This window comes from Bos javanicus, chromosome 24, assembly GCF_032452875.1.
Source record: "Bos javanicus breed banteng chromosome 24, ARS-OSU_banteng_1.0, whole genome shotgun sequence".
NCBI classification, from domain to species: domain Eukaryota; kingdom Metazoa; phylum Chordata; class Mammalia; order Artiodactyla; family Bovidae; genus Bos; species Bos javanicus.
In genome coordinates, this window is record NC_083891.1 from 46,560,149 (window position 1) to 46,574,285 (window position 14,137).

The 14,137-nt window shown below is 38.1% G+C and overlaps 1 protein-coding gene across 11 annotated transcripts in view; it reads right to left on the reverse strand.

Moving 5' to 3' along the window:
• The window catches only part of PIAS2 (protein inhibitor of activated STAT 2), a 106,610-nt gene that overhangs the window by 59,366 nt on the left and 33,107 nt on the right, over positions 1–14,137 (reverse strand). For all 11 annotated transcript variants that reach the window (XM_061400090.1, XM_061400088.1, XM_061400086.1 and 8 more), the window contains 2 exons: positions 13,214–13,688; positions 6,416–6,500 (listed from right to left, as the gene is read on the reverse strand). In XM_061400090.1, the coding sequence (XP_061256074.1) occupies positions 6,416–6,500; positions 13,214–13,688 (560 nt within the window). The remainder of the gene's footprint in view (positions 1–6,415; positions 6,501–13,213; positions 13,689–14,137) is intronic.

Sequence of the window (14,137 nt, forward strand, 5' to 3'; positions counted from 1 at the left end):
AGAAGGACCTTTGTTGGCAAAGTAATGTCTCTGCTTTTGAATATGCTATCTAGGTTGGTCATCACTTTCCTTCCAAGGAGTAAGCGTCTTTTAATTTCACAGCTGCAGTCACCATCTGCAGTGATTCTGAAGCCCCAAAAAACAAAGTCTGACACTGTTTACACATTTATTTCCCATGAAGTGATGGGACCAGATGCCATGATCTTCGTTTTCTGAATGTTGAGCTTTAAGCCAACTTTTTCACTCTCCTCAACTATGCTGCTGCTGCTGCTGAGTCACTTCAGTCGTGTCCGACTCTGTGCGACCCCAGAGACGGCAGCCCACCAGGCTCCCCCGTCCCTGGGATTCTCCAGGCAAGAACACTGGAGTGGGTTGCCATTTCCTTCTCCTCAACTATACTTCGACTTAAAAAATTAAAAACGAAGATGAGCAGAGTAGGTGTGGCAGAGAACTGTCAAGCCATGGTGTGGACTTCAGATGGTATCACTAAGGGCTTCCCTGTTGGCTCAGATGGTAAAGAATCTGTGTGCAATGCAGGAGACCTGGGTTTGACTGCTAGGACAGGAAGATTCCCTGGAGAAAGGAATGGCTACCCACTCCAGTACTCTTGCCTGGAGAATTCCAGGGAAAGAAGAGCCTGGTGGGCTACAGTCCATGGAGTCACAAAGAGTCAGACACGACTGAGCAACTAACACACTTTTACACACTTTAGGGTTTTTAAGCACAAAGAAGAAAAGACTGAATGGGCTTTAGAAAGATCAGTTGGTCAGCTGGGAGAGTTAGGAGATCATTACACTTGTATAGGCAGAAAATGAATGCTTCAAAGTTATTTAAACATAAATATCACACAATATGACATTTAGGGATAAAAAGTGATAGGACTAAATGACTGACTGGATACAAGGAGGTAGGATAAGGAGCAGGGAGCACTAAGCATGGTGCCCAGGTTTTAGAATGGTGCAGCTGGACAGATGGTGACCCAGGTAGAGCCAGTTATAAAATTCAGCCACCAATCACTGAGTGCTGCTGCTGCTGCTAAGTCGCTTCAGTCATGTTCGACTCTGTGCAACCCCACAGACGGCAGCCCACCAGGCTCCCCCGTCCCTGGGATTCTCCAGGCAAGAACACTGGAGTGGGTTGCCATTTCCTTCTCCAGTGCGTGAAAGTGAAAGTGAAGTCATGTCCAACTCCTAGCGACCCCGTGGACTGCAGCCTACCAGGCTCCTCCGTCCATGGGATTTTCCAAGCAAGAGTACTGGAGTGGGGTGCCATTGCCTTCTCCAAGTGAGACAGTGATTATTTCTTCAACTTTACAGGCTGAGTAAATTAAGATTCAATAGGCTTTAGTAACCTACCCAGGGGTATACAGACATAAGTGGTTAAGCCAGAATTCACATTTCAATCAGTATGAACTCTAAAGACCATGCTAGCTTCCTAAAGGTAGAGTTGATTCAACTTTTAAATCCTGAAAGAGACACAAAAGGATGAACAGAGTAGCAAATTGAAAGGATGTGGTAGATGAAATGTGGGATAATATAAACAGGCCTCTGTTCAGGCAGATCCCACACCATTAACAGAATAGGCAATAGGAGGAAACATATACTAAGCAAAAATCTCTTTGAAGCCAGCTAATTTAAGAAAGAAAAGAAAAAAGCACATTCATGGATACTATCACAGAGCAGTGAGGAGAGCATCACACCTTGATCTGGGGAACATGCAAGAGATGGCAGTATGAGAAACGGAGACAGCACAACTGCAGAGGCAGTGGTACCCAACGCGAGGAGTAGTGCTACAGCCAAAACAGAGCTGAAGTCACTACCAGTCTTCACAAGATGTGACAAAAAAACCCCAAACCTGAATGTATTCAAGCCTCTGGTTTAGACCTTATCACCATTATAGGCAAAGGGGACGGGATGGAGGCACAGCAGTTTTCAAATTTGCTGCAAACTGGAAACGCCTGGGGAGCTTTAAAAACTACTGCTGCTGGCTTCTATTTTCAGAGATTCAAATTTAATTGATATGAAAGAAATCTAGGTATCTGGAGTCTTAAAAGCTCCCCAGTTGGATTCTAATACACAGCGAAATTTGAGAACCATAAGGATAGAAGTTATACGATACCACAAGATTATCCAAATCCACAATGTGTAATATGCTAACAGAGTCAAATGAACCACTCTTTTTCAAAGTAAGTGGTAGAAAGTACTGTAAGGGTAGAATCAGAACTCCTTAGAGAATTTATCCTTCCCACAACTGGGGCTTGGAAGAAAAGTTATGACCAACCTAGACAGCATATTAAAAACCAGAGATAATACTTTGCCAACAAAGGTCCATCTAGTTAAGGCTATGTGGAGACCTCAATTATAAAGAAAGCTGAGCTTTATCATGTTAACCATCTTAAAGTGTATAGTTTCGTGGCTTTAAGTACATTTATACTATACCATCACTATCATCCATCCCGGAGACAAATGATTGAACATCCATGATTAAAAATTTTTACTGAAAGTAATTATTTAGTCATTCATTTTCTGACTAATTAATAACATTCACACAAACTTCAAAGATACAGAAAAAAGATATAAAGTGAAAAAACTCCCTCAGCTTGGATCAGGGCTACCTGATTCCCCTCTCCAGAGGCAACTTGTCATATATGTCCAGACATATGCTATACACTTAGGCAAATTACACACACGCCTTTTTAAGACAGTGCGTGTGCTTAGTCACTTAGTCGTGTCTGACTCTGCGACCCCATGGGCTGTAGCTCGCCAGGCTCCTCTGTGCATGGGATTCTCTAGGCAAGAATATTGGAGTGGGTTGCCATTTCCTTCTCCAGGCAATCTTCCCCACCCAGGAATTAACTGAGGTTTCCTGCATTGTAGGCGGATTCTTTACCAACTGAGCAACCAGAGAGGCCCCTTTTAAGGCTAACTAATGGTACATGTTATCCAAATTCCACGCTTTGATTTGTTCACTTAAAAATGTATCTTGAAACCTATTGACTAAATAACCTCCATAGGTCAAAGGCCAACAAAACACCCTAAAGAAGCTTGTGGTAATCTCTTCCACCTATAAATCAGCTCTTATTTGTCTTCTGTCCATGTGACACCCTGTAATGCCAACAATCATTTTATGTATATAACCCAGTTCATTAACTAGATAGACTGCAAGCAACTTGTGGAAAGGAGACATGCCATATAATATAATGCTGTGTAGCTAATAAACCCTTAGTAAATGTTCTCAAGCAAGGGATCATCAGTGAATACAAACAAAACCATATAATAATGATATGGCTTGGGATATAAAATATAACTTTTAATTTACCCTATTCATTTCTTAGTTGGTTTTTTGGTACTCCCAAGCTTGAAAGTACTTCCAATATAAAAATTTCCTGCAATGTCTTGCCTCTAATGAACATGTACATTCATTTTACTTCTTTGATAATTTTCTTCTCTAAAATTTCCAAAACCCGTATTATTTGGACACTAGGTCTCTTGGACCAATCTTTAGTACTGTCCCTTTTTTTCTCTTTTACTGTTCAATTTTGGTCCCCTTCTGGGGAGCTCAAATTTAACCAAGTCAAGTCTGAGGCTTTGCTGAGAGCAGTGATGTGATCAGTGGAAGAATCTAAAGTTGTGTCCCATACTATTCCGCCTAATAACATCATGTGCATCTTCGAGATGTTAGGATGTTTAAGAGAAATCCATAAATTCTGATCCACGTCCTCGGAGACTGAGAATGTACACTAACATAAGAAAGACTGAAGTCTGGCTTTAAGAACTTTTGAAACTACCTCGAATTCAGAATTTCCAAAACTTAACTGCAGGACCTTTATTTTTTAAAAAACTTGTATTAACATCTCACAGAAGATAAGTGTTCTACTGAAGAGCTGAAAAGATGCAAAAAAGACCTCTAATTTGCTCAATTCTGGGTTCTAAATTTTAACTCTACAATCCCAGAATATCATTTAACCTCCAGGAGCCTCAGTTGTTTTAGGCTAAATCTTTTTAAAGTCTTATAAATACATTAACACCAAAGATGACTATATATTTAATTGGAAAAGTATATAGTACAGATTTCCTTTTCTGTCCTATCTTAGTTCACTGCTCTTAATAAATGTGTTTAAGTTTATCCTATTTTTTGAAATGGCAAAGCTCAGAGTACTTTTCATAACTGTTTTCAGATTTCTGCTAATTTTTTTGGTCCAGGTAACCATACAGCTCAGAATGGTCCTCTAGTTTATGTTCTTATCCCAGAAAAAATATTAATGTCCACATTTAATATAAAAAAGCCTCTGGATGATGAACTTTATGTCATTCTATCAAATAAATAAAGCCCTAAATAAAGTTTTTTATGTTGCTATATTTGGAATAAAATTTTCATTAAAAAAAAAAATGTACTGCCAGAAGTGACAAAAATTCAAAGGGGTTTTATTAAAAAATTAAAATGTTTTTCTAGTTGTTGTTCAGTCATTCAGTCATGTCCGACTCTTTGTGACCCCACGGAGAGCAGCACACCAGACTTCCCTGTCCTTCACCATCTCCCGGAGCTCTCTCAAACTCATGTCCACCAAGTCAGTGATGCCATCCAACCACCTCATCCTCTGTCACGCCCTTTTTCCAATCTTTCCCAGCATCAGGGTCTTTCCCAATGAGTCAGCTCTTCGCATGAGGTGGACAAAGTACTGGAGTTTCAGCTTTAGCATCAGTCCTTCCAATGATAACCCAGGACTGATCTCCTCTAGGATGGACTGGTTGGATCTCCTTGCAGTCCAAGGGACTCTCAAGAGTCTTCTCCAACACCACAGTTCAAAAGCATCAATTGTTTGGTGCTCAGCCTATTTTATTGTCCAGCTCTCACATATGTACTTAACTACTGGAAAAACCATAGCTCTGACTAGACAGACCTTTGTCAGCAAAGTAATGTCTCTGCTTTTTAATATGCTGTCTAGGTTTGTCATTGCTTTTCTTCCAAGGAGCAAGCAACTTTTAATTTCATGGCTGCAGTCACCATCTGCAGTGATTCTGGAGCCCAAGAAAATAAAGTCTGTCACTGTTTCCATTGTTTCCCCATCTGTTTGCCATGAAGTGATAGGACCGCATGCCATGATCTTCATTTTCTGAATGCTGAGCTTTAAGCCAACTTTTTCACTCTCCTCTTTTACTTTCATCAAGAGGTTCTTTAATTCCTTTACACTTTCTGCCATAAGGGTGGTGTCATCAGCATATCTGAGGTTACTGATATTTCTCCTAGCAATCTTGATTCTAGCTTGTGCTTCATCCAGCCTGGAATTTCACATGATGTACTCCGCATATAACTTAAATAAGCAAGGTGACTTATACACAGCCTTGATATATTCCTTTCCCAATTTGGAACAAATCTGTTGTTCCATGCCTGGTTCTAACTGTTGCTTAGGCAGGTAAGGTGGCCTGGTATCCCCATCTCTTTTAAGAATTTTCCAGTTTGTTCTGATCTACACAGTCAAAAGCTTTAGTGTAGTCAATGAAGCAGATTTTTTCTAGAATTCTCCTGCTTTTTCTATGATCCAACAGATGTTGGTGATTTGACCTTTGGTTCTTCTGCTTTTTGTAAATCCAGCTTGTACATCTGGAAGTTCTCGTTTCATATACTGCTGAAGCCTCACTTAAAGGATTCTGAGCATGTGAAATGAGTGCAACTGTGCAGCAGTTTGTACATTCTTTGGTATTGCCCTTTCTTTGGGACTGGAATGAAAACTTTTTCCAATCCTGTGGCTACTGCTGAGTTTCCCAAATTTGCTGGCATACTGAGTGTGGCACTTTAACAGCATCACCTTTTAGGATTTGAAATAGCTCACTGGAATTTCATCACCTCCACTAGCTTTGTTAGTAATGATGCTTCCTAAGGCCCACTTGACTTCACATTCCAGGATGTCTGGTTCCAGAGTATTTATTAATATTTACCTAACTTTAGTCAAAGTATACTATGCTTACTTAAGGAAAAATGGCTTAACTGTTATGGACAGAATTGTGTCCCCCCAAAATTCATATGCTAAAGCCCTAATTCCCAATGTGACTATGAAGTTGGGGCTTTAATTTAAAGAGGTCATTAAGGTTAAATGAGGTCCCAATGGTGGAGCCCTAATCCACCAGAACTACCGTCCTTATAAGAAGAGGAAGACACACCAGAAACACACAGGCACACAGAGGAAAGGCCGTGAGAAGAAGGCCACAGCAAGAAGGCAGCCACCTGCAATGCAAGCCAAGGAGAGCGGCCTCAGGAGAAACCAAACCTGTCAATCAGTTTTGGATTTCAAGTCCCCTGAAATGTGAGAAGAAAAATTTCTGTTGTTTAAGCCACCCCATCTGTGGTACTCTAGTACAGCAGGCAGAGCAGACTACGACACAAACATCTCAGAAAACACATTCCAAACTCCTCTTACCTGGATATGCATATCTCTCTAACTTGCTGAGGTGTGAGAGCAAAAATAAAAAACTTCTCTTGAAACCGCTGAATACTGCTTTGAACTGGGGAGGAAAAAAAAAGAAAGGTAATATTCCAATAACAGATTCAATAATAGAAGAACCTACAATAACCAGACACTTATGATAAAGACTCTGCCAAATTCTGAAATTTTTATTGTTAAAATACACCAAAATGAAGTACTAAGCTACATGCATCTTGGAGTCATGAAAGTAAGGTCACTCTAAAGCAGGTTCAATTTTAAGCATTTATCATTCTTTATTGTAATATTCTAATTATAATCAAAATATAACACAACCCTTCACAATTGTTACATTTCACCCTTGACTACAGCATCTTCTAATCAAGTCTGAGGAAGTAAAAAAACTCTCCCCAGGAAAGCTCTGGTCAAGACTCGGAGTTTGTGTTTCTTTCTTTGCTGTGTTTCGTTTTCAACACTTTATACTCAATTACATGCACGGAGCATTCATTCAAGAGAAAATTTAAAACTCTGAAAACTTCTAAGTTGGGAGAGTTATTAAGACATAAATAATTTTGAACATACAGAAGATTATGCAGTTCAAAAGGATTATCTAATGAAGTCATTCTTCAGAAGTGTTATTTTTAAAAATTGAAATGTATTTTCTTCACAAAGAACTTTTCATAGTCTTACACTGACCCATTATTCAATGATGTTCTAGTACTCATTTAAACAATGAATGCCTTCAATGAACACTTAACTGAATACGCATCTAAATTCCAATAATCAATAGGTTACAATTATCACTAAACGTTGCTTTATGAGAACGTTTAAAAATAATCCTATGCACACACCAAAATTTTATGAGATTTAAACAGAATATAGCAAACTTGAATCAACTGAAATAATTTTATCTTTACAAAAACAATCATATTAATTATCATCAGTGATGTTTAACACTAAAATACTTTTCATTCTATAAATACATTGGCCACAGAGATCATTTGGGGAGGGCAGAGTGCTGAGTGTTCATGCTTCCTGTAAAACAGTGGCTTTAATTCAGAATTATGAGTGAGGAGACTTGCTATCGATTGTTCAGTCACAGCAATCACTCCTTTCCTTCCCTCTCGCCCTCCACCTTCACCCCTGTCACCAGTTACTCATTAAGTTCTGTTGTTTTGCTTTGCTTTTTTAATTTTCTTATCAACTGCCTCCTCCCTATTTCCACTACCACCATCCTATCCTAGCAAAACCTAGAATCACTCTGTACAAATGAAGGGGCACCCGTGCCTCTGTCGGTCCCTCACCAGAACATCAGTGCAGAGTTGGTCATCCTTCGTAAAACTTTTTCATCATCGTTCCCCTGCTGAAAAATGCTAAGATCATCTTATCTCTGAATGAACCACGTCCAAAGTCCCTTATTTATAAGAACCTCCGTAACAATGTCTTTCCTCACAAACCTACATTTTCAATGTCTCCCGAAGTCCTGCTCTACTCAAAGCAGTTTCTTCACTGTCAGGACTCAGAACTGTGCCATTTTTATTTCTACTCCTTTGACTACTCAAATCTCTCCTTTCTTGATGTCTACTCTCCTATAAACTCCACTGATTCAGAGCAGGCACATTCATCCTTCAAATCTCCCTCAAGTTATCACTCTTACTCCAAGAACTTGATTAACTTTTCCATCCATTAGGCCAATACAATATTTGAGCTTTAGGTTCACAAATTATAGGGTTTCACCATACAAGCATATAAATTGCTTGCTACTTTTCCCTCACCTTAACATTCTCTCTCCAACTAGAGTAAAATTCCTAAAGCCCACGCCATACTTCTGACTTCTCTACAATCAGGCTACATGACCATATCCAAATTAAACCCTCATTATGTACTTGTTATGAGATTACATTTTAATGGCTTTACATTAATATGTGTATCACTTTGTTATTGTTGTTGTTTACTTGCCAAGTTGTGCCCAACTGTTTAGCAACCTCATGGACTATAGTCTACCAGGCTCCTCTGTCCATGAGATTTCCCAAGCAAGAATATTAGAGTGGGTTTTAATTCCCTTCTCCAGGGTATCTTTCCGAACCAGGGATCAAACCAACGGCTCCTGCCACGTCTCCTGCATTATAGGTAGATTCTTTATCACTGAGCCATCAGGGAAGTCCATTAACTGTTAACTATACCCAGAGGCTTAATGAGTATTTCCTAATATTCAGAAATTTAATACTATGAAAAGATACTGACCTCCATTACTCTGTCACCTACCAGACTGCTGCTGCTGCTAAGTCGCTTCAGTTGTGTCCGACTCTGTGCAACTCCAGAGACAGCAGCCCACCAGGCTCCCCCGTCCCTGGGATTCTCCAGGCAAAAACACTGGAGTGGGTTGCCATTGCCTTCTCCAACGCATGAAAGTGAAACGTAAAAGTGAAATCGCTCAGTCGTGTCCAACTCCTAGCGACTCCATGGACTGCAGCCCACTAGGCTCCTCCGTCCATGGGATTTGCCAGGCAAGAGTACTGGAGTGGGTTGCCATTGCCTTCTCCGTACCTACCAGACTACAAAGATTAAAAGACCAACAATACAATGTGGATAAAGTATAAGGAAAATAACACATTCATACATCATTGGAAGTAGAAACTGGTACAATGCTTTTGAAGCAACTGCCAAACTTCTCTATAAAAGCTGAATATCAAAATATTACACAATCATACTCCTGGACCCAACAAATCCACACCAAGGCATTGACACTTTGTGAATATGCAGTGCGAGTATTCAGAAACATATGCAAAAGTGCTGCCAGCAGCAATGGCTGTAAGACTGCAAGAATAGTGCCCAAGACACGTTATACACTAAATACTTCTGAATAAATAACAACTGGAAAAGTACATCAACAGAACACTGGCTCAACTGTGGTACATCTACAAGAAAATAGACCTACTATAATCTACAGATGCATAATTTATTTCTAAGAAATACAGTGGAGTCGCCAGTTCAGGTTCGATGCACGATACTGGATGCTTGGGGCTGGTGCACTGGGACGACCCAGAGGGATGGTACGGGGAGGGAGGAGGGAGGAGGGTTCAGGATGGGGAATACATGTATACCTGTGGTGGATTCATTTCGATATTTGGCAAAACTAATACAATATTGTAAAGTTTAAAAATAAAATAAAATTTAAAAAAATAATAATAAAAAAATTAAAAATGGGGAAAAAAAAAAAAGAAATACAGTTAAGACTGTCATAGCACAGAACTCCAGAAGATGCTTTTCACAGTAGATTCAAGCAGAATAATGCCCTTCTCCTTCCACCAGAAAAGTGGCACAGTGGCTCTGTGGTTAGAAAGGGTTTTTTTAATAAAGAAAAATGAGAATTTTTTTTTAATGAGAAAAAAAGATGACATAATATGCCAGAGAAACAGTTAATTACTGATAATGACTCTAGCTGAGTAATAACTGTGGCTACGAGGGACTCTTCCTTTCTGTTATGCTTCCATGTCTGAAGTTATCAATTACTAGCATAAATTACTTTTGTAAACGGAAAAACAAAGTGAAGAAACTTTAAGGAATCAGACTCAACACTTTGAAGGTATTTCATAAAATATTAAACACTTCGATACATCAACATGTAGATGCTTAAAAAGAGAATGAACAAAAAGAGCTAGTCACAGACGAATATATACACAGTACACCACATACATTTCAAAAGCAAGTTAAGTGAACATTAGTTTTTCTCACACATATATGGTAAAACAAGCAAGAGGAAACACAAAATCCAGAACAGTGATTTAACTCAAAGAGGAAAAGGCAAGAAGGTTTCAAAGATACTGGCAATGTTCCTTTCCTAAAAAATGGGTAGTGGTTTCACAGGTTTTCATTCATAAATATTCTTTATAACAATGTCTTTAATATATTCTTTTATACAGACTGAATACACACAAATTTTTTTTAACGAGAAAGGACTTCATCATCAAAGGAAAAAAAAACAGAAGAAACAGAAAATAGAGGAAAAAAAGACAAAAACACTGCTAGTGAAAGCAAAAGCAAATGAGAATAGCTATTTAAGGGAGAAGAGAAATTTTATTAATTTGTTTTCAGATTAGGGGATAATTCATTTGTTACAGTAAAACCTCAGCTATAGAGAAATTCATATAGTATTATTGTAGACACTCACTTTCTAGATGCAATAGTCTATCATTTTAAATGCTAATTTTATTTAAATAATTTTAATAGAAATAATACCAAATTGCAAAACTATATAATAATGTATCTTCTTTTGTGGAGACAGTCTTGTTTAGCATCTACAGATGCACCCTGCTGTAACAGTGAATCCCTCACTAAGGGGCTATTGGTTTCAACGTTCCCAAGAGGTTTTGGAACATTTTTTGACTTTTCGGTTGGCTTTTTTTTTTTTTCCTATGAGGGCTCTTCCAGTCTTTCCCATGTTGTTAATTAATTCTTGCTCAACAATGTGTTGATGGCTTAGAAATCATCTAATCAACTGTATATTAAATCAAGAATACACAGACTGGCCGAAGGACGCCAAAAATATGTGCTCTGAAATATGGTTTTGGATCTCTTTCAATTCATAAGGCTTTCTACTTCTCATTTCCCAAATCTAAGTAGGTTTCTCCATAACAGTGTTCCAAATAAATGGATTTACCCCAAATTTTTATTTTTACAAGTATTTTCAACATTATATAACCAAATCATTAAAACTTAAAAGCAATTCCTGAATGTCACTGCATTGCTTTAGACAGTATGAAACTAGCCTTTTTTAGATCACTGTTTTATCAATCTAAGAATATACATTAAGAAAATAGTTTTCTTTTCTTTCTTAGGGAAAGCAGGATAAGGAAATGTTTAAGCCTTGTTTTAAAGTATCAGTTTATAAAGTTTACAGAAACAATGATAAACAGGACTCCTGAAAAATACATGCATCAACAATTTTTTAGCTCAGGAGCAAAAGATTATAAGTCCCAAGGTTATATGTATTTCTTACATTCTAATGTAAACTATGAGCAAAAAGCTGGTTTTCTTCTTAATCACTCTTCAACACAAAATGCCTCCAGTATTATTAACATCATTAAGTCACATGAGATACAAAAATTTTAGTAAATTTATAAAAAGCCTACTACCTTCCTTTAACCTTACTAAGGTTAATGAAAGAAAAATTTACAAAGAACATGGAAAAGTAACAAAATTCCTATTTCTGTTTCTGAACACAGGGAAAGCATGAAACACGAAGCACTCCATGAAGCCTCTTCAGAGTTTGCCACCTGGTGCCCCACTGATGCCAGGGGCAGAGAAGACACCTTGCTGCGTCCTTTCTCCGTCTCTAGTCATCTTCCTTCCAGGCACTCAACCTTCCACTGGAACCAGGACCCCAGATGGCCTCTTCTTCTCAGTCCTGCCTTTAACCATATTTCTGAGGAGTCCCTGGAGGTAGGGTCACCTACACACACTACTAGTCTGAATCCTTCTCCAAACACAAAGAAATAATTTTGCAGTGATTGCTAAGAAACATGTGAATGAACCATGATGCTACATATGTACACTGATACAAATCAAAAACCATGAAAAAAGGAGAAATAAATTATGGAAACATTTTAACCAGATAACGAACCTGGTTAAAAATGAAAGTAAAACCATAAAAGAAACAGTTAGCTAATACATATTTTAAATGTTTGTTCCTGTTATTAATTTGAAAAACGAAAAATCTAAACAAGATACAAGCTGGAAGAAAAACCGCAGTGAGAGACAGTCTCTCGTTTTGTGGAATTCAAACTGGCACAGCTGTACTGGAGACTAATCTAACACGATGTTATCAAGAGTCCTGACTATGATGCAATAATTCTGCTCACAAGACTTTGTAAAAACAATAAAACATGAACAAATATAGAATCCTTATTTCAGAATGAATGTTAATGAAGGGATAAAATACATTATTCTACCTGCCTGGTTCAGGTGTGCTAAACAAAACAATGTAAGGAGCCCACCACTATCAGGCCATGTTGACCCCATTAACCTCAAAACTTCCTTCTAGCTCAACCGAGATGTACAAGTATAATCCTATACAAAATGAAAAAAGCATATTAATATATTTAAGAGAGTTTTCAAATGACTTGAAACAAAAAAGCGTTTTTCCTAGGATGGACAGGAAAATGATCTCCCAGCCTAACTCTGAAATGTCATTTCCCAAGCAATTTATCAACAAATTCAAATACCTCTGTAATTAATTTCATTAGCCAGGAGGAAATTATGCCATTACAGCACAGAAGTCATCAACTTCTGTGGTAAAAATGTGGTGAAAATTCTGAGGTAAAAACGTGTTGGAGTCACATGTATCAATGTCTAATAATATAAAATTTATTACGTTTTCTGAGCAGTCACTGGTTATTAAACAAAAAGCTAAAATATGTGGCAAACTGTCACCTTAGGAAAAATTTAAGTAAAAAAGATTTCTTGCAAAAACAGTTTAAAAAGCTATGCTGAACAGAAACTAAGTCTCTGTAAAAACAGTAAAAATATCAAAAGGCAGAATCACAGGCAATAAATAAGATTTGTGTCTGTTCGTATACACCCTGAAGCAATTTGAGTTCTAAGCTGTAAGAAGGAAGTTTGATCAATGAATTAAAGTTTTATGCCAGATTTGTCATGGTTGCCCGTATTTCTTTTTACCTGTACATTTAAGCATTTGGCATTTTAATGCCTTGATTTTATAATATGCAATTCAGTCAAGCCCTCTTGCTTTATTCACTCTCTTGTCCAGAAGAAACGGATTTCTCTAACACTTACCTAAACTCGTGGGCTTGATGAGAACATCAAGGACATCATAAAAGGGTAAGTTTTTTAACTGCACATCAGGATGGACAGGAGGGATTGGGGGAGATGGCTGCTGCATCTCAAATGCGGGTTTAGTATCTTGAAGCAGCACAGAACCAACAGGAGAGGACGGAGAATGAGGTGTAACTGAAGTGGAAGGCAACGCGTGGATTCCAGCCACAGCCAAGTCAGGTTCTACAGGTGAGGAGCTACCATCCAAACTGAAAACTGGTGATTTGATTGCAGATAAATCAGAAAGGCCTTCGAGAGTCCGAGGGTATCGGCGTCTATACAATTCTCGGATTTTAATCTGAACCGCAGGGCTGCAGCCACTCTTCAATAAATGCAACGCCCTCATCAGGAGGTCATGCTTACGTCCACTTTTATTCCGTCCGGCAAAGCCTAGTAACACTTGTAGTTCAGAAACCCTAAAACTAGAAACCATATTCTAAAAGGAAAGAAAAAAAAAAAAAGGATATAAGCCAATAACCTCAAACACATAAAAACGCTATCTAAAATATACTATAATTTCAGATTTTTCCAACATTGTTAATATCAACTGGCATGTGCTAGTAATCAGCATTTTCACATATCACTTACAACTGTTAACTGTTTCTACCACCACCACCCTTCCCCGCAATTACATTCACATTGTGGTTTTAATTATGTTTTGCTGTTCTCAATTTTGGAAATCTATAGTCTGTTGGTTTCTGTTGACCACTTCACTATCTATGAAATCTATAACCAATGAAAATACTCCTTTTCACAGTGTACAATACACAGTGTAATGTTTATTACAGTATTATCACCAATTGAACAAAAAAATTTAAGTTTCTGCAACAATGTACCTCTAAAGTTTCTGATGCTAAGCAGGAAAAATCCACAAAAATCAAGACA